Source organism: Colletotrichum gloeosporioides, assembly GCF_011800055.1.
Source record: "Colletotrichum gloeosporioides strain Lc1 chromosome Unknown consensus_16, whole genome shotgun sequence".
Taxonomy (NCBI): Eukaryota; Fungi; Ascomycota; class Sordariomycetes; order Glomerellales; family Glomerellaceae; genus Colletotrichum; species Colletotrichum gloeosporioides.
In genome coordinates, this window is record NW_025544661.1 from 691,806 (window position 1) to 712,349 (window position 20,544).

At 55.8% G+C, this 20,544-nt stretch overlaps 3 protein-coding genes across 3 annotated transcripts; 1 reads left to right on the forward strand and 2 right to left on the reverse strand.

Moving 5' to 3' along the window:
* Nucleotides 1-4,544: 4,544 nt before the first annotated feature.
* Nucleotides 4,545-5,803, reverse strand: GCG54_00012942 (uncharacterized protein; the record flags this gene model as incomplete). The annotated part of the gene is made up of 3 exons (XM_045412807.1): nt 4,545-4,892; nt 4,949-5,170; nt 5,243-5,803. 3 exons carry the CDS (start codon nt 5,801-5,803, stop codon nt 4,545-4,547), a joined length of 1,131 nt encoding a protein of 376 aa, XP_045268813.1.
* Nucleotides 5,804-6,144: 341 nt separating this feature from the next.
* GCG54_00012943 (LYR motif-containing protein 5B) lies at nt 6,145-7,040 on the forward strand (the record flags this gene model as incomplete). Its single annotated transcript, XM_045412808.1, has 2 exons — nt 6,145-6,196; nt 6,496-7,040. 2 exons carry the CDS (start codon nt 6,145-6,147, stop codon nt 7,038-7,040), a joined length of 597 nt encoding a protein of 198 aa, XP_045268814.1.
* Nucleotides 7,041-8,698: 1,658 nt separating this feature from the next.
* Nucleotides 8,699-10,612, reverse strand: GCG54_00012944 (uncharacterized protein; the record flags this gene model as incomplete). The annotated part of the gene is made up of 1 exon (XM_045412809.1): nt 8,699-10,612. One exon carries the CDS (start codon nt 10,610-10,612, stop codon nt 8,699-8,701), a length of 1,914 nt encoding a protein of 637 aa, XP_045268815.1.
* Nucleotides 10,613-20,544: the final 9,932 nt, after the last annotated feature.

A 20,544-nucleotide genomic window follows, 5' to 3' on the forward strand; every position in this document is an offset into this window, starting at 1 on the left:
GTATCCGCAGCCGCCCTGAAGCGCGGCAACAGAGTAAAAATAGCAGTCAGTTACTGTTGTTGGAACTCAAGCAGAGCGCAGAGGCTGAGTTGCGAGTCTCCATTGTCAGAGTAAAAGAGTTTGAGCAAGTCAAAAGACTCTGCCCAGGTCCCTACCGATGCACCTCACATAATTTGACTGACAACGGTAACTCAATTGGCTTCCACGTTGCAAATGGCTCCTGCACCCAAACCGCTGCTTGTGCCTGCCTTCAAAGGGCAACCACGGCCATCGGCCATGCTCCTGCCAGAAGGCGCATGCAAGATAACTTCTTGCCTTGCACCTGTCCATTCCTTCCTCCCAGCTGCACGAGGCCCTTCCTCGCATACAACTGACATTTTCAAATATCGTGGGATTCCTCATCGACACTCTTTTTCTCCAAAGCCTTCGTCCTGCCAACCAACAATTCATCAAAGACCCAACCGCCACCCAAGAAAAATGTCAGGTCTTACACAGGACACCCCCGTCGACGCTCTCTTCCCTCTTTCGTCCCTAGTTCGGCCCCGTCGTCTTTTCTTCTCGTCTTGTTCGTGGCTTCCATCTCCCATCCATGCTGTCAATCCTCCGCAGCATCCATCATCGTTGTTCATTGCTCGCATGACGACCCTGCCCACCGCAAAGAAGAGACGGCACCGCCTCCAATCACCCTGAATGCCCGCCGCAACCATGTTTTCGGCCTGTCGGCTTGCCCTACCGAAGCCTTCACCGCACAGTATCCCCGAGTCAGCTTTCTTGCTCTCATCCCGGCCGTGCCAACCTCAGTTCAGGGTAATACCGACGCATGTTAGTCTTCTGGTCTCGCTAACCATCAACCAAGGATAACCAGGACGAATTACCAAGGACGAGAGCATCAAGTGCGCGGTACCAAGCGCTTCCATGACACTGCACATGAGCACAACCAAACTCAAGGTCTACCAACTACCGTCACCGCCAACTACCGTTGCTTGCCCTATCCAGCAGGAGACCAGCCCATCGTCGTCATTGCACATGTCGAGCCAACTCTATCCGTACCCTCGCACTTGGCTGCACCTCCTTGTCAGCACGCGACTGGGCTCTCCCCGCCTCCATCTGCCCATCGCAGACCCCGCGCCATCCAGATTTGCTTACCAGAAAAGGAAAAAAAAGACACGAGGGCACTCCATCGACAGCCATCGCCTGTCCGCCGTGCCCGAGTCTTTTGCGGTGAACTGTCGGTTCCCAATTGCTCTCCAGCCGCAGGACGACGATCAGCAATGCAGCTCCACACCACTCAATGTGCAATGCACTCGCTCGTCTCGTACACTCACTCGTACCGTGCCATGCAGCAGCAAGCTTCCTCTCCGGCGGAAGATCAACTCGCCCCAAAAGTACAGTGCTTCCACTCGCCGTCGTCGGCTTCCCCCTTTGAGCAGCACCCGCCATCGGTCCTTGCACGCACCTATAATCATTGTGCGTGCTTCGCACTGCGACTGCGTCTGCGTCTGCATCTGCCTCCGACGCTCGGTGACTCGCCGTCCCAGATCAACATCGTGAGGCCGACCACCGGGGCCGCGCCAAACGCCATCGGCGAGGTACGAGGCACGCAGCGTGGAGACGAAACCAAGAAACCTGGCAAAACGGGTGCCATGGCCCCTTGAGCGCCTCGCACAGTGGAAAGCATGATGAGCATTGGCGGCGACGCATGGCCACTAGCGGCTTACCCGCGACTTTTGTTCGTCCGCCGCTGGCTAGCCTAGCCCTCGCTACAGTGCAACCGAACACCACGGCCCAGTCTCTAGTCCCAGGGCCAGAGACATTCCTGCTTGTCGTGTCCCAAGCAAGTCACGGTTGCCATCACGCCGTCCGACATGCGAACAAGGTGGACGGGATGGGAGCATCGTTGGTGGAGCTGGACCTCAACTGTGACAAGCCGGCGGCGGCAGACGACCGACATTCGAATGCGCAATGCGCACTCGTCTCGTCCTGTCTCGTGGTTGACAACGCACCATCACACACGCAAGACGCAATGCTGCTACTACTGCACCTGCCGCCTCCCACCTGTGCCCCTCGCCCTATCAAGAATGACGATAGGCTTGGGGGTTTAATTTCCTGCGTCGATCTTGGACCAGGACAGGAATGCCGCTTGCATGCTTCTCTGCACTCTGCATCTGTTGCGGCGGCACCCACCACCCACAGCAACTCATGGCGGTCCAGACGACGAGCGATGAACCGGACGAGCCCTGCAGTTTGCAAACGCAGTGCTGTCTGGCCTGTCGTCGAGAGATCCGCATGGCTGTTTTCGACCCGTCGCAGGCCCTAGACAAAGACCGTCGTCGCCCTTGTCTTTGTCAAACCTTCTGCCAGTGGCGTTGGTCTCCTTTGATTCGAAACATAACAAACCATTTCTGGAAAAATGCAAGACAGCGCTGCTCCTCTCCTTCTCAGGCCTCCGAACGACCCGGCGAGACATCGAACGGATGCCGGTTACTGACCGCTCCCGACGCTTCGCCCGCACCCAACCAACATTACCCTTACCGTCTTTCAAGCCAACGGAACTCGCGGGGCAGTCGAAATTGGATCGAACGGAGAATCTCACACGCGGTGCTCGACTTCGGCGTAGTGTACGGTGCCAGCAGCATTGCTTGCAGGGTCAAGCTTTTTTGCCGCCATATCCACCTGTTTAGCTAATTATCCTCCGATTAGCACGTCGTAACGTGCCGAAAGAAAGGAGAGAACAGTCCAGGAAGATGCAGCGCTCAGCAGAGCAAGCACACCCTATCCTGGCTGCTGCCCTTCACTTGACAAGTCACAGCAGAGGGAATTGGCAAATGCAACCTGAGGGCCTCAGCTACCCCCACTTCGTCCCCCAGGTCTTGAGCATAAACAACGAGAAGGGAAAAGGAGCTAGGCGCAGAGCGGTAAAGCAAGTCGATCTGCCTGTCGGCATTTGGCCGTTCCCAGCCTGCTGCCAGATTGCCTCCCATGTCACAGCCCATTCAATCCAGTGGACTGCTGACTCGGAATGTCGTGGAGAGCAATTTGCAGTCGCGATGTCTGATTCGTGGTACCAACGACAATCCTCACAGAGAGTCAGTGGCGCACGGTCGTCCTGCGGGGGTTCTAAGCTTGTTAGAGTTGTGCTGGCGAGCGCGACGAACGAGATGCGATGTCACCTACGAATAAGTATTGTGCTGTCGACTATCGACTGTTGACTGCGATTCTTCAGCATCTGTCCAATCATCGACCGCCTGCAGCAGCATTCCAGAGGACCATCGCCTGATCTAACATCGAGACTACTCGGGAATAAGCTTCAGGGCGCCAGCTTCCTGCAGTGCAGCACACCTCCATGCAACTCAGAGGGCTTCACCCCTCCCTCCGCTTCCTCCTGGTCACCTCCCCTCCATCTCGTCGAGAGCAACTAAAGCTTGGCAACCTACGGGCATGTCGGGCCGTGATTGGTGCCCTGCAGACCGTTATATTTCTGCGGCTGCTTAGCGGGGTTGATGAACCCCTCGAAGTCGCCCTTCGCACTGTGACACCCAATTTCGAAGGCGGTCTGGCCGCGATGAGCTGCCCCTCGATGGCGGCGCACACATTTGCACGGCTACGTGAGGCGACACAACGTAATAGCGCCAGGGCAGCTCCGAGCGATGCGGATCTCTCGGTGGGCTTTCGACCCTTTGAAGCCAGTCTGAATTTTGCAGCGCCAGACAGTGGACACGAGACCGTCTCGTAGTGGACTATGACCGAGAAGACTTTTCTTTGGCAGTAAATTTTTGGCAGAATTTTCAGGAGAATTTTTCTCTGCTAGCCTCGCCGAATTTCTCGTCCCGCCGAACTGGATCCGTCCCGTGATGGGGACCGGAGTCACGCCGGCAGGATAGGAAGATTTCCTTGCGCAATCCACAAGGCCTCTTCACTTGGGGGATACCCTTTTTCATCCGTACCAATCACCAACCGCCAATCATACAACAGCATCCATGTCATGTTCGCGCTTCCAGCCAATGTTGCGTTGAGATCAGATATCACAAGTATTCATGTTTGACAATGGCGTGCTTTCCACATTCTCGCATTTGTATCACGCAGGACAGTTCTTATCATTGCAGTTCACGGAAGGTTTAAGCGGATGTCGCCTGCTTGGCCGTGAGCCGACTATGGCTCGCAATATGACCAGAGACCATGTGAACGGTTCCTGATGCTTTAAACACTCTGCGGCTAGCGCAAACGACATGGCATTCGCGTTTTAGATCCGCCAGGTCTTGTAGGCGCCTCAATTCTTGCCTCCTTTCATCGGCGGGGGGTCGTACTGTCAACGACGTCCACCAGGCCACTGCAAGCGACAATCCACAACTTTGCACTTCGCATTGGATGGCCAATACACCAATAGGCATTGTCCAGATGTCTCAACGCCGTACTTCTGGCAGAGGTGCCCTGGTTCTGGTAGATACTGGATCTGGTTAGCATCGAGGGATACTACCCCTTGGATTTATATCCTCGTCGGAAGTTGGTTGTCGTTGTCGAATGGGCCGCTCGGGCTTCAGTGCATTTCAAGCCGACGAAGCACTGCCCAAGTCCTCGACCGCATCCGCCCTGTTCCAAGTCTGCGACTCCAATATGCGGATCGTGTCTATCAAGTCTCTGCCCTCCTGCCAGACCTCGGGCGTCGCATGATTCAGCATGCGTTCCATCTCTTCCGCAAACCAACGGGTTGACTTGCCATGCAACTGTTTCCGGGGGTAGAGAAACACCATTGTGACTTTCGCGTTCACGAGAAAAGCGTTGGCCGAGTGTGACCACAAGGCCACGTCGAGAATGAACTTGACGCGGCGATCCATCTCAGTGAAGCTCTCTAAACGGGTATACAGAGAGATGTTCTGCGTTTTACGTGTCCGATCCTATGCAATCATTTAGCCCTCTTCGGACCGACGCCCTTTTAGTAAACTATACTCACGTATCGCAAGTTTGACGGCCATTGCATGTTTTGGATGGCCAGCGGCGACACCGGCTTATGGATCAGCGAGTGAGAATCAACCTTCCAGGCCTTCCGCTGCATTCGTTGAATCTGATCCCATTTCGGCTGTACGTCAGAGGTGGAAGTTGAAGCGACGTAGTCGAGATATCGCAAGACGGCCACCTCAACCAGTTTCGGGAGTGGAAATGGCCGCGGGATTCCCTGCAAGATTGAACAACAAGGTCAGCGATGAGCGCGTCAAGTGTTGGGGGTGGGGGCTTCATTGCTCCTCACTCCGAACGTCTTGGACAAAGGCTCGAGCTGGATTCTTTTCGTCATGTCTAGCCTTTCTGTATACACGGCCTTGGGGTCGACGACGGCGTTGGACCGAGCCATTTGCAGTCGAGGAAAGTCCTTGGCGATCTGGCGCACAAGGCGGGCCGCCACGGCGACCTGCTCCTCGTTGCAGCCAAACATGAGGCATTTCCCGATGCGCTTGAGAAAGAAGCTGGCATTGAGGTATTGCGGCGCGGGTTTCGGTTTGAGCAGGAGCTTGTCGATTGTTTCTTTCGCGGTCAGCCCGTCATCTAGTTTCGATGGAAGCTCGTATTCGACTTCGTCAACGTTTTGGGCCGCCGTCAGGTCGGCCGCTTCCGCCTGCTCGAGAGTCCAGAGGAGGTCTTCAGTGGCGTTCCGCAACTCTGCTGGCTGGGGGTTTGCGATGCTGCTGGCTTGGCTGTACGGTCGGGGACTCGATGCTGCGATGCGGACGACGGCGGCGGGAGGGGCCAGCCGAGCGACGAGGAGTTCTGGGCGCCGTAGCAGCGCGGTGCGAGCTGCCCTCGCGCAGAACATTTCGTCGATGATCGGCTTCGTGCGTCGATTTGGTATGCGCCAGCGTATCGATGGTTGGTTTCTGTCGCAAAGCTTGAGGCCGTAGTTCGGGCCAAAGCGGCGAGGGACCTGGCTGGCGACTGATAAGATAAAGAGCTGAGCTTGGGTACGGCCAATTGGAGAGGCGGATTGGTGATGCTGTGGGGCCGCAAGTGGACGGAGGGGTGTTGCATCATTCGTCAAGGATCCGACCTCATCGCCACGGAACCGACGACATCCCGGCGACGTTGACCTACACCATCAGCTGTCCCGACGAAGATTGAACTTTGAGTTTCTTGCGCGGTAGCATCTGGCAACTCGAGATGAGTGCCGTAAATCCTGAGTTGAGGAGGCGGGTGATTACCATTTACAAAGGTCAGTAGGCTGTCAATCTTGCTTCGTACTGGTCTTGTTCGAGGGTTCTGAGTGTCGACAACTTACACCCGCCCTGGCGTGGCATGCGACATCTCTGTCAGCACTTCCCATGAATATACGCAAGATTCATCAGTTGAACGAATGGGGCATGGAAGCTTGACACTCTCAATCATCGGAAAACGTCAAATCAAATCAAGTCAAGCAAGCTTGCTGCTCAGTTCTGAGGCCCATCGTCGTCAACCAGTTGCCACTTACGATCGAACAACCATCACCTTCGAACGTCGCTAATGAGACCATAGAACTCCTTTTCCTTGGACGCGAGTATCCCCTCGGTTATGAATACTTCCGCCCACGCCTACACCGGGCCTTCAGCGCCAACGCGGGGCTGAGAGACGAGGAGGCGATTGAGAAGGGCATCCAGAGAGCCGAGTTTGTGAAGAAGGGTAGGTCATGCTCCGTTCGTCTTGTGTTTTCACATTCGGCACTGTCCTTCTTTTGTCCCGTCTGTCGCCTCGCGTCTTTTCTTCTACCGGGCCGTCTAGGTCATGACTTCCACTACCTTCAAAGCGCCTGTGGAGTATGGTTGAGTTGTCAAGTGACATCAAGGCAAGTCATGCCGTATTTGCTCTCCGGGGTAGTTTTTGCTGGTGCTTTGCCTGGGGACACTACAATCCCCTTTCCTCGTTTCCATCTTCTTGGAGCACGGGGTGAAGCAACCTCGCATGTCGACGGTGTTCTTTCAAGACTCTTACCTTCGAAGCCCGACCCCGATGGCTGTTGTTCAATAATCTCTTATTCGTCTCTTCTGCGCTCTCGGCCAGATGAAGTTGTGCTCTTCGCTTAGGGACCTCGTCTTTTCAGCTGTTGGGTAGGCCTGGCTTCCTCCGTGAGATGTCCTTACCTTGAGGATACATCTGAGTCTAGGTCACTGAGGGGTATCTCCATTCAGAGAATATGCTGTATGCACAACAACATCCCTTCCTCGGCTGTCCGAATTCCCTGGCAGATGGCTCATCCATGAGAAGCTATGCTTGCATCTCTGCCCAGAAGCTGTGTTTCTTGAGATAAAGCCTCAGCCTCAGTATGCGCAAATGGCAAACGTCCTCCGGTCACACATACCAAAACCCATCCCAACAGGCAAAAGCTTGCCACTCACGGCAAGACCTTACGTTACCCCTTCCAACAATCGCCTTGTCCTGCCGCACTCCATGGTCGTGACATACCATCACGCCCGGGCTGATACCCGCCAACCAACCCACCTACGTAGAACCTCGCGACTCCAGAGATCAACTCTATCAAAACCCAAGCCAAAAGAAAGCCTTCACCAACTGCTCAAATTCCATGGCAGAACTCAGCCAATCCCACAACATGGACAACTTCTCATCACCTCCACACATCGACCCAGCACCCAGTGTCTTCGAAGTCGAGGACCGTGGCGTCAGCCCACCAGAACAAACTCAGCCCTCTGTCCCTTCTTCCTCATCACGCCACCAAGAAGGCCTCCTCCATATCTCAGGCCGTAGGATACATCACAAGATCACCCACCTCCAGTATCAAGCGATGCAAAGGCCAGCCGTCCACGGCCTCATGAGGAGGGTTTGCAACAGACCCTCCTCACGAACAGCATCTTGGGAAGAAGTCTCTCCCCGAAAGCTGCCAGTTCCGCATCACATTATTCCGAGAGCAAGACACCAACCTCATCTCGCCTCGCACGGGGCCATCACCCTTCACAAAGAAACACAGAGCCCAGCGGCCCACATCTCCCGCAACTCCTGAACGTCAATCCATCCGTCCCTCACTCCCCTGCCCGTTCCCACTTCCCTACCTGAACATCCTCGAGCAAGATCACTCCAAGACCAATGCTAACCACCACCCTCCCCCCTTCTAGAAATCGAAGCCTTGTAAGTTCAAATTCACCATTTGGGTTTCTGCACCCTTGGTGGATTCAAGTCGGGAGGGGACCAAGGCCGCCCTACCTATTTACCCCTGTCGCCACGCCGTACTCATGTCGATCTCACTTGAACACGCGGAACCGTCCCCGCCGCAAGCACAATCTCCATAGTATTCCTGCCACGTGAGCCATCTGCCGCGCTGCCCTTCCCCCACCTACCGCACTATCGAAAGATCAACTTCAGGTCAATACCTCGCTTCACATGTCAGGAGTCATTATGAGATATAGGTGTATGTAAATATTGGTTGATATGTGATGTAGATTGATGATGATGATGATGGGGGGGTATCTCGATGTTGAACTGCACACTTCAACCGTTCCTCTGCCTCTGCGCTTTTCCTTGCTTCTGTTTCTGTGTCTTACTGTTGCTTTGCGACTGATTGGCACGCTAACGATCCCACAGGTACTACCTCAAACGATACCGAACACTGAGGAAGCGGTATGTTCCCGGGGCGTGATGGTCGCCTCAGGCCGGGAGGATGGGATGGACCTGTGAGATAGCTCCAACAGTGATGCAATAAAAACCTTTCGTTTCATCAAGCCGTGTCTCACTACTTCCTCCTCGCCCACCAGGCGCCAACCTCCAGGCACTCTCCCCAACTCGTGCCGTTCTCCCTCGTCAAGTCGTTCATCATCTTGCCAAGCCAGCCGTCCCACTCGTCCTGGCTCTTGCCCGAGGTCTCCCTGAGGAGCGGCTCCAAGCTCTGGATTTGCTGAACGACGGTCGTGAGCGCCGTGCGGCGGAGGGCCGCCTGCGCGGGCGTGAGTGTCTTCTTCTGCGCGTCCGGCTTGGACTTGCCCTTGCCTGTCTCGATGTACGACTTGCCGTCCTTGGTGACGACACCGCCGACGCCCTCGCGCTCCCAGCGGACTTCCGATAGCGGGATCGCCAGGCGGCGCGATTGTATGTCCTTGAGCACCTCGCACTCCTGGATGAGCGCGGGGCCGATGATGGTGCACGGCACGGGGCTGAGGTTGCGCGACTCGAGCGCGCGGTGGGCCCACGAGTTGTATTCGACGAGGTAGTTATTCAGCGGCGCGCTGAGTGGTGTCTTGGATGACAGGGGGTATGCGCCGAGCGCCACGGCGGCGGCGCCTTCTGGGGTGTCTAGAGCCAGTGGCGCGGCGTGGGGCCGCAGCATGCGAATCTGGTGGTCGCTGTCCCAGAATTCAATGGTGCCGCCAGGGCGCAGGATGCGGATGTACTCGTCCATGGTGGACTGGACGGAGTGCGGGCTTGTCACTACCAAGCTGGTGTCCTTGACCATGATCAGGTCGAATTCGCCGTCGGCAAAGGGCCAGGGCATCGTGCGCATGTCATGCTGTACATAACGCCACTTCATGTCGCGGTCCACGTCGCCGGCGGTTGCGCCCATGGGACCAATATCCATGCCGGTGTACTCGGTGTCTGTATGGCCCTTTCCCTTGAAGTAGCGGAAGCACATTTGACTCCAGAAGCCGGAGCCACATGCCATCTCGAGCACGCGACTTGGTGGTTTGACTTCGTTTCCCTGTGAGCACAATGGCGAGCCAAAGACTTGGATCAGCATGAGCGTGCGCATTGACTGGCGATGCAGCTCGACCAGATCGACGGGTAGCGGGTAGGGCAGCGAGTTGTCGGACAAGTACTGGCGCCCATTCTTCAAGACGAAGGGACGCGAGGCGTCGAACGACGAAGTGGGGTCGGTCGAAGTCATTGTGCGGGCCGAGATGGACGCTGTTGAAGGCGCGGCCGAGGACAAGCTATCGGTGCGAGAGAAGGGCAGAGTGCCTGTCGCCTTGGCGGCGGTCAGATGACGACCCGAGATGTCCATGTCGAGCATGGCGACATGTTTTATCTCCGTGGGAGTGAGGCCCGTGGTGCGGGGTGTCGGAGGGGAGGCGAGCGCGAACTTGGCGTAGGAGCTCAAGCTGCCGCTTTCCTTGCGGAGGCGCGCCGGCGCTCTGGAGCGGAGGGAGCCGAAGCCGTGGTCGCCGGCAGCACGTGTCTCCTGGAGCGAGTGGTGGTGCTTGTGCTTGAGCTTCTTCGGCGACGATGGCGAGGACGGCGCGCGCGAGTCGGTGGGAGACGCTGTCTGCGGGATCGAGAGCGTGGTCGACGTGGGGGTGATCGAGGTCTCGTTAGAAGATCGTGACGCAGAAGAGGAAGAAGAAGTGCGGATATGCTGCAAGCGAGTGGAGGGGTGGTGCTGGTGGTAGTGGTGTTTTGTCCTGCTCGTGGGCGGTAGGCGGGACGAGTCTGCGGGATTTGCCTTTGAGATTGGCGGCGTGGAGGCAGCTGTTGGAGTTGGTGGTGGTTGTGCTGCTGCTGTTGTTGCGGCAGACGACGTGTTTTTGGGCTGGGTGGAGGTTGCTGCTGCAGAAGAGTTGGAACTGGAGGGCGTCGCCTTCGCCCTTCTCGAGTCGGGGAGGTGAGAGAAGACGGGAGGTAAAGGGGCGAGACTGGTGTACATGTATTGAGACATGTTTGCAGAATCTGTTTCTGTTTTCTGGGGCGGTTGGGTCCCCCGTGGTCCCCGTGGTGCCTTGGGGTGGTTTGGGCGGTTTGGGTCTGTCGGGTTCTTGGTCTTGGACTTGGGTCCTCTCTGCCCTGGTCTTGACCCTTCTGGGACCGGGAGGAGGACAACGAGACCCAGCTCGCAGATGGGAGCTCCAGTCTGAGTGGACGGGGGCCTCGAATCGAGAGAGTGGTTTTTTTTATTTGGTGGAGGAGGAAGATTGGGTGTGACTTTGACCACTGCGACGTTGCTGTTCTTTGGTGGCCAGTGTATCCTCCTCCTTCTCTCTCTGTCGGCGGGTGCGTCTAGGTTTGCTGTAGGGAGACGTCAAGGGTGGGAGGGGGGGAGGAATTTGGGAGGGGAGGGGGTGTGTCGGTGGAGGGGAGCACCGGGGGGGAAAGGATTTTGAAGGGGGGAGAAGGGGAGGGGAAGGGGGATGTTTTTTTAATTTAGCATGCCCGTCCACCGGAAAGTAGAGCGAGGTACCGCGCCTGTCCCGTCTTGTCCTGTCCACCGTCCCGTTGTTGTCCGTTGTGTGTGTGTAGGTAGGTACTTGGACGGCGGCGCCAGTACGTACCGCGCAGCAGCAGCAGCAACAACAAGCCAGCATAAACAGCAGCACTGGGCCTGGAGCAGTTGGTCGCAGAGGAGGGAGGATGGTAGAATGCGCGCAGGTCGCAGGAGCAAGCAGTTGAGGCAAGCAAGCAAGCAGCTAGCCAAGGAAGCAAGCCAGCAAGCAAGCCAGCAAGCAAGCGGGTGCGAGGCAAGCAAGGTAAGGCGGGCAGGGCAGATGGTGGTATTCGCAGACCGTAACAGTGACCGGTAAGGAAGAACAGGGGAGGGGGTGTTGGTGCTCGATGCCGGGTGCTTTTGGTGGTCGGCGCTGAATTTGAGTGGATTGCGCCGGGGGTGTTCGGGAGGAGGAGGAGGGCAAAAGAATAGTAATTGCGGGAATGGAGACTGGAGAAAACGAGAGAGAAAGACCGCGCGAGTTGTTGGAGCTGGGACTCTCCGGCAGGGCAAACAGACAAGGACTGCTCTGTTCGTGTCGCCGCTCGTTCGTGTAGCAGCCCAATCACCAGCAAGAGTCTTGTGGTTGTGGAATATTAATCGTAGAGCGGAAGGGTCGTTGAAAATCAGAAATATACCTTGTAAAGAGAGGTCTGAGTTCAAGAGAGGAGAGGAAGGGTCAGAGTAATGACCAGATGAGCAGCAGCAGCAGCAGAGACAATGAAAAGGATGGCGGCAGGGACAAAAGCGATCACTCTCCCGTCTCTTTCTCTTGTCTCGTTAGCAGGTCCGATAAGCTGCCGGCAGGCTGGCTGATTGCTGCGTCTGTTGCGTCTTCTTCTCCAACGGCCCTCTTCTTTTGCTCTCTCACTGCAGCAACACTGCTGCGCAGCTACTGCACTGTTGCTGCGCAGAAAGACGGCGGCCTGGCCCAGAAAGATACCTCGCGAGACGGCCAGAGACTTGTCCCTCGCAGATGTTCTGCAGCAGCCACAAGTACCGTCCTCGTTGTCGGCGGCCCTGAATGACTTGGGCGCAGCCCCACCACAGGTTCGTTTGGGCGGGTTGTACCTTGCAGCGCCCGGCGCCACTACACTAGGGCCGGCAGGTACCTCGCGCGCCTCAGACAGACCTCAGCCAGTGACAGCGCCTCTCGAGTCTTTGCCCAAGGACACACAAGGACTCTTGTCCTGGGAGACCTGGCAGAGTCCACTCCAATTTGGCCCTCGGGTCACTTTCTGCCCTGGTCTCCGTCCCGGCAGGGGAAATCCGTTTGGGCGGTACGGTATCCGGACGGGTGCCACTGGTCACTGTCCACAGCTTACTCTGCGCAATCCCAGAGCTGCTCCTTTCCCCGGCCTGCAATTGGCCCGTGTCCTCAGGTCCTGAAATGTTTGTATCGTCCTGCAGTGTGTTTGCCCCGACAAGGACATCCACGTCGGACGGACTGTTGCGAGGAACCTCCGCCGAATGAACAATGACTGTCGACTTGTCTGTTGTCGTAGGGGACGGCGCACTAGCCCGTTTGGCAGCCGCTATGTCGCTCCTAGCCAGCCGTAATGACGGCAGTTTGTTGTTGTTTGTTTTGCTGGTTGGTGTGTGTTTGCCCCGGCACAGATCGTTTGTTGACGTTGTTTGCTGCCGCTGCTCCTGTCTGGCGTCGTCAAAGCTTCCAACTTGGACCCGGCGGACTGACGGACTTCAGTTAGCTCGTCGTGACAGGGCCACTAACACCGGCAACACTGCCTACAGATCGAGCGCCAGTCCACAAGTCGTTGGCCCGCTGGATAGTCCCAGTAATCGCTGCACGATGGCGTCGATGGTTTCCTTGGAACGTGTGTCTGTCCCTCGCTCGCTTCAAAGCTTGCCCTTGTCTCTGCTGTCGTCCTGCTTCTCCTCTGGAAGGATTACGGCACCGGGCGTACCGAGGAGCTGGATCGGGGGCTTAGGGAGGCGTTTCGTTGGGGTCGTTTCTTTGGTTGTCTCGCAGCCACAATTGTGTCTGACTTCCTCATCGACGCGGAGACAAAACCCTACCCCAATCGTCTGCCTTCCCCCTCTTGGTTCTTTGTCCGCGGGGCACTTTAGCCTGACTCCTGGCCTTGAACTTCTTTTGTCCAGATGTCTCTGTCTCAAACTGCCGGCTCTGTGCCGAATCGTAGCGCAGAAGTACGGATAGCTTGATGACGGATGAACCAAGTCACAATACCCCTTCGGTGACAAGCCTGCGACCTGTCGCAACTCCACCAGACAGATCCTGAGGTCAGTGGCCGTCGTGGCCGTCGTGGCCGTCGTTCGTCACAGTCGTTCTTCGCCCCTGATGTGAAGCGACAAGGCAAGACAAGCCGCAAGCCAGGTATCAGCCAGGATTCTTCGACGCCAGTTGCGAGCAGAAAACTCTGCCCAGCAGATAAACGGTGAGCCAGAATCCGACAGCCCAGGAACCAGGCCCCTGGTAAATCCAGGCACAGAAGCAATCAATCAATCGAATCGCTCAATCTACCGCTACGGGTCGCTGAGCCAAAGCAGACAGAGTGGCTTCCTACACCACTCACCGAAGGCGGAGTCAATGACAGCGACACCAGAAAAGGCGCACTGCCCTGGCTGGCCACTTTCGACAATGTGTTTTGTGTTGATCCCTTTTTGCTTTTTGGGCGCCCCGAGTGGACCGGGCCGTTGATTTGCGACTGGACTGCAGCCGACTGGTCTTGTCTCTGGTCTCGCCTTGCTATGGCTTGACCTTAGTCAGTTGTCCACCACGTGAGAAGCTGTATCCGTAATGCTTTGCGTCACCCGGCCACGAACAAAACGTTCAGCGGCGGTACTGGTACTTTGCAGAGAGACGAAAAGAGTCAAATCCAGACGGGTTGGAGCCAGCCCCGTCCTTCTAGAACCGGGTTCAGGTCCTTTCTGAAATCTTGAGACGGCGGGATACCGGGCGGACGTTCCCCGGTGGAGACGGAGCCGGGGTGGATGGAATGACGGGTAACTGACGGGTCCTGGTTGGTGCACTCGTTTACCCGTGCAAAGTGGAAACCTGGGCAAGCTGAAGAGTCGTGTTTGCTTGCTCGTTGATGGTAAGTCGTTTCCCTCGTTTGTGGTATTTCGTTGCGGTCGGGGGCAAGGTGACCAAGGTAGCCGTAGAGCGGCTGGATGCAGCAGTTGAGACGAGTTCTAGTGATGGGATCACAGAGCGTCCAGGAGGCGGGAACTTTTTGCCGTTGTGGTTTGCCGGTGAGCTGCAGTTGCAACTTGCCGGAATATACTTCACGCAATCCGCGAATTCTGCTCGGCCTCACTTCTCGGACAGGCCCAGCCCTTGCCGTCGCGATGCCTGTCCCTTGCCTGGCTGGCCTTTCCGTCGCTTCGCCTCGGCTCCCGCAGACAAATGGTACCGAGGGAACGGGTGAATCAAATCTCGCCCAAGGGCTCGGCCACGGCGTCTCGTCGGCGGTCCTGGGATACGCAGCTGTCGCGTTACGTACGAGGAGTGAATCCTTCTGGCAGGGCGTTCCTTTTTCCCGCGGTTTTCATGTGCTTGTCTGCTGTCGCGTGCCGCAGACTGGCAGAGAAGAGAAGGGTTGGGTAGCTCTTTCTTGATAGTCACTTTCCTGGCCTGTTGTCTGGTTACTGAGGCCAGCGTCCGGCGCAGGATCCCGTGCTCTTGCGAGATAATCACGTATCTTTCTGCGGGTTTCAACGTGGGAGTACCTTCCCTTCACGGTTGGGCAGGTTTGTTGTGTATCTTTTGGCTGCCGATAGCGTAGCGAAGGTGATAGGTAGCGCGCCTTGACGGCGGGTTCCGCTCCAACTGCGACCTCCAACAACAGCCCGGGACGTTGCAAACTGCTGCGGTCCCTCTGAGATCGGCGCTGCCAGGTGGTCCGTGAGGGCGGTCCGCTGAAGGAACAGGAGACGACGCAACGTCGACGCAGTATGACGATTGACGACGAAGCGCGTTCCTCGTTCTCGTCGGGCTCTGTAATTGAGATGCTGTGGCGTTGCAATGGCGGATGCCCAAGGTGATCGGGACACGTCCGAAGTTGCAATGAGAGCACTTCGTACTGGCGGTTTGACGGCGTTGTGGCTTGTAAGTGTATTTCGGCTGGTGTTGGGTCTGTCGGCTGGGGTTATTGGGATCGCTGGCGTCCAGGTCGGCAATCCCTTCATCCATACGAATGCAAATGGGATGAAGACCAACTTGGGATGCCGAGACAAGGATGGAAGCCGAAGAAGAGGCTCCCGTCACCCGATGGAGAAGGGAAGGGCTCTGCCGGTGTCTCAGATATCACATGAAGTTGCCGGGTTGGCGGGTGATTTGATTTGGGTGATGACTGCCCGGCAAGATTAATTGCGAGTGCAAATTGCCGCGGCGCCAATTCTTCAACAAGTCGGATGCGGTGAGCCTGAGTCGTTTTTCCTCCAGCGATCTCGGCGTCCGAGAGGTGACGACCCCGGTTCTCCGGGGGTTGACTCCGTCGATGCGGTCTGACTGGCGGCGACCTCGCAGTGCTAGCCCCCCGATGGTGCGCACCTCCACCGCCGGGAGTGCACGAGTCGTGGATGGCTTGAGCCTCGGATGAGCTTGAGTAGGAGGTCGTGCGAGTTTGCAAATACAAGAAGCTCCCGTCCGATCTGTGGTGGCGAGAGGCGATGTCTGGTGTTGGCGGTGTTGGTGTTGGAGGTCTCGTTGTCGGTGCCACCGCACGGAAGGCACTGGGCGGAAACAGAGACAGAGGCAGCGACAGCACAAGGCGGGAAGGAAGTAGTGGTGGTAGTGGTGGTGGTGGTGGTGGTGGTGGTGGTGGTGGCTGCCTGTGGTGGCTGCGTGGGAATGGGCGCTGGGTGGCTTCTGTCCGGGAAGGCGCTAATCCGGCGGGTGCTCCTTCTCTTTCTCTCTTTCACCGTTCGTTCTTTCCAATTTTCTCGATTCACGGATATGCTTATTGCTATGCTTGAGCCCGATGCCTGAACCGAAGAGGAAGCGAGTCGATCTACGGATGGCCACCTGGTGAAGAATCCCGGAAATACTCGGTCTCAAGGGCGGGCAGGCTGAGTGAGGTGGTGTGGTGTGGCTTTGGTCCCTGGGGTGAAATTCTTCAGGGCGAACAGACGCTGCTGTCGGTCGTCGGCGATAGACCTGCAGAGTCGTATATGCAAATAAGACTCGGGAGGCTTTATCAAGAAATGATGGAAGGTAAAGCCGATGCCAGTGGCCAGCAGAAGCTCAAGATGCAAGCCAGCATCTGTTGCCAAGTCATGAACATCTTCGGAGGCCGGCGGCTGGCTATCTCTCTATATACACCAATGCCTCGACTTGCTCAGCCAATGCAGGCCAGGACACCCACGATTTCTCCTCAGGCACCACCCCAACCAAGTTTTGGTAAAAAAGGAAGCTTTCGTCCCAGCTTGCTATTGAGCTCCTGGTTGGCCTCGCTCGTGGTCTCGTGGGCGGCCGGCGCATACGACAGCCAGCCATGCAACTAATTACCAGCAACCAGCAGCAACTAGCAGCACCAGCAGCAGCAAGCGACACCAGCAGCATGCATGCAGGGTGAGAACGGCGCCTGTCATGGATCCCAAAAGACCCGATTCGGGCCTACGCCGTCCGGCACTGCGGGCACTGAATGCAACCTGCGAATCGAATCAACAGCCTGCAGTCCGGCTCTTGCTTTTTTGCCTCACTTGCGCGTCTGCAATATGTGTTACTTTTCTGGCCCTTGGTTGGATCTAAGTCATTCTGGCGCTCTCCCCCGACTCGTCGGGTGTCACGATTCGCGGCGAGATATTGCGTGCCGCCCGGGGCAGAGGATACTCAAGTGAGGAGGGGTCACGGTGGAGAGCTGCCCCCATGTCGGAGACGATGCCCGGAGAAGGAAGAAGCACCATCTCGCGCAGCTGCAAAACGCGGCGGGCGCATGAAATGGTCCTGGCAATATGGCATGTGTCCTCCGCTGCTGGTTGCATCTGTGCGAGCTTTGACTGGTCGAATAGAATCGAAGGCTAGGCGAAGAATGGGGGAGCGGGATGGGATGAATGGAAGTGGATGGGATGGAGGGCGAAGGGAGGTGACCCTGAGCTCTCTGCTCTGTCAACCAAACTGCTGCGATAACGGCTGTGGTCTCGATCAGGTCCCCCCGCATCCATCCCCGGACCGTTGTCGCTATTTGAGTGGTTGGGAGGGATCGAAACCCGGCATGGCCTGGCCAAATTGAGAGTCCTTCCCGTCTTTGCCGTCGAGCCAGTGGCCGTGATGAGGGGGAGGGGGCGCCGGGATCCCGGATTTGCACTTCTCGGTCTGTTGGTTTGAGAGGGATTTTGGCCAAGAGTGTGGTAGCTAATCAATCGCACTTTCTACTTTGCATCTAGCGGACGTAGAGCAAGGTGGGTAACAATTTCGCAAGGCATATCTTCTCTTCTCTTTTTTTCAATAATGGTCAACAATCAGTTGACAATTTCTAAGTCGAAACTGTTGGTCAAGTCTGGCAAATGTCGGATACGTCAAATCACAGCCCGCCGGTTCCCCGGCGCGACTCCGGTCGAGATGCCCCGCAATCCCGGCCGCCCTGCCGTCTCACACTGCTCATTGGACGCACCCCGGATTCGCACCACGCAGCATGACAATTGACGGCCCGGGGAACCAGAGGCGGGATTTGTGTGGCAGCTGATTCGCCTTTTTGGTATTTCTGATGGTGAGCAGCGGGAAAGGGTGCGACGCTGACTTGTGCTGTGCCGCGTGGAAGGTCCACGTACGGCATAGCTCGCATGGCAAACTTGGGTCGGCTAATGAGGCTGAAGTCAGAGCCCGGTGTAGGATTGCGGCACGGGACGTGGTTCGACTTCTCAAGTTTTCTGTTTGAGCAAGTGCGCCTGAAAATTTTGTGTTGGTGACCCTTCGGCTTGATGGGTGTGGTAGGAGATGGTGCGTAGTATGTAGGCCATGCAGCTGTGTGGTCTTGACCCAGAAACCCTCTGCAAGAGCGGTCTATTGTTCTAAGGCGAGGTCATATTGGAGTCAATGGAGACTTCTTCTCGATTTGGAGCCTCCGTAAACCTGCGCACATGCATACGAAACGACGTTATCTTCATATCGGTGACAACCCACTGGCGGACTACCACAGAGTTCGCTTGAGCATGTAAGTCTTGGGAACATATCGATGCTAGTAAAGTATCAAATCTTAATTCAGCTGTTTAAATCTTTGAAATGTAATGTTGCTCGCGGCCGTTCTCTTGAGGTCGCAGTATCGCAGTTTATTTTCGACATTCATTAAAGTGGCAGTAATGTAGCGTTTGCATCGTCCTTTTGAAATGTGAATGGATCACTGCGCCTCTCGAAGAGGTTTCATAGCCGGACAGATACATATAGCTAGCTGGGTATGGTGCTTCATTATTAATTATGCTCATCGTCCTCATGGTCATCAACACCGTCATCGCCGTCCCAGTCATCTTTATTACCGTTGTTCCCCGTTCCTATCTTACCGAGTACCAATTCTCTTCTCAAAGTCTTAATATGTCTGAGGAGTTTCAACTTGATTAAGGATGAGTTTTCGACTTTTCTCTTCTTCAATGTTTTTCATCGGGTGATTCCTGCAATCTTGAGTGAGACCCGGCAGAAGATCCCAGAGAGCAACCCAATTTGGCACGTAAGTCTAAACGAACTGAGCGTGTCACTCTCTTCATATTCACACAAAGATCTTCCGGCTTACCCGTTTGCTGTTCTTCATGCAGTTTTGAGGGTTGTGTTACGATTGCACCGTTTACGGTTTGTCCCCTAGAGCTACTCACCGCAGGGGCTTGAGAGGGACGGCTGCTATTGCAGAGAGGTTGAATGTTTCCTTTACAAAGCTTCTAGTTTACCTCGAAGATATCCAGACGGTGAAGCATTCGGGTATGCTGCAGTCGGGGCTCACATCAGACCAGTTGAACATCATCAGTCCTGATTGATACGGAAAATACACTTCTTTTGAATAGAGACGGTCTGATAAAAGGAAAGACTTTGACGTTGAAAACGACTTAATTTCTTGTTACTGCAGTTAAACTTACTGCCTTTACGCGTTGTTCGTCGATTGCGAATATGTCGTATAATGAACGGAGTTTTGATTGATATCAGAATAATTTCAGTGCAGCATATCACGGGAGTAAATTTTGAACATTAATCCTGTATCATTTGGCCTACGACATATTTTTCCATGATGAATAAGAAATGGTATCCCCACGGCGGATGGTTTTGATATCTATCTTTGGGAATTCATGTGAGCCGGGTCCTTGAGTGAAAGAGCGTTTCAGCAGCAAAGGTTTGGAGCCACGGGCCACAAGAGACGCCACAGAGGCATGTAACACTACCAGTACTTTCTTAGGAGTCGCTTCAATTCTAAGAATCTGTCTCTCCCCGAAATTGTGTCTTCTTTACCGGGTTGGCGGCAGCCTCGACACTCGTTGAGAATCAACTCGCTAGGCCGTCGCATATAAGATAGGCAGATCAAACTTTGGGAACTCTCAAGCAACTGAAAAAGACCCTGCAGTTGTACAAGAGAGACCACAGTGTTGTTTAAGCTTTTCAAGGTCACGAATACCCTCTTCGTCACCATCAGCCCACGGCGCGTGGCCAACGGCACCGTGTGGAAGGTGCCACGCGGTCAATGAGTCTTCCAATGACCCACCGCCACGGCAACGAAAAAATCTATCAAACCAAGCGTGCTCCATTATCTCTTGCCATTCTGAAGTTTTCTGCTTTGCAAACAACACCACAAGTCGGGCCACTTTCGCCCGAGTCCTCCAGCACTGTTTTATGTCATCTGTATCGCACTGTCGGCCGCATCACGAGAGAGGTCACGTTGGCCTTGTCGATAGCGGTACGTATCCTGTCGGTAGAAGGCTCGTGCACGCGGCTCTCGCACGTGACCGCGCTAAGAGCTCGCAACATCGCGGGCGTTGTGTCCTGTGTCGCTCTATCGTCAAAGGTCGAGTCAATCCAGTCCACGCCCACCACAGCTCAATCCTTGGATCATCTGCATCGCCGCCCGCATTCTTCAGTCCCAGTATTCATTGGCTGCCCCCAGAGATATCGTCTACAGCCACTGGAGTCTCGCGCTCAGCCGTGTTGGTATGTCATCAGCCCCCCTTCCACCCTTTCCCCGCCCAAGGTTCAAGGTCCATGGCAAGGCCTCCAGGGGGGGTCGCAGGTGGCTACGAGAGCCGAGCCTTTGTCTGTCGCAACAGGCACGAGGCACGGAACCCCAGCTGCCAGCCCCTAGGTCGACCCCATTCATGTCTTACCTGATACACACTTCTCTCTCGCTCTCTCTGTCTCTCTTCGACAAGCTGCCAGAACTGACAAGACATCTTTATCTTCTGCAGACTCTACCACCGCATCCAGCGCGTCGATCGCC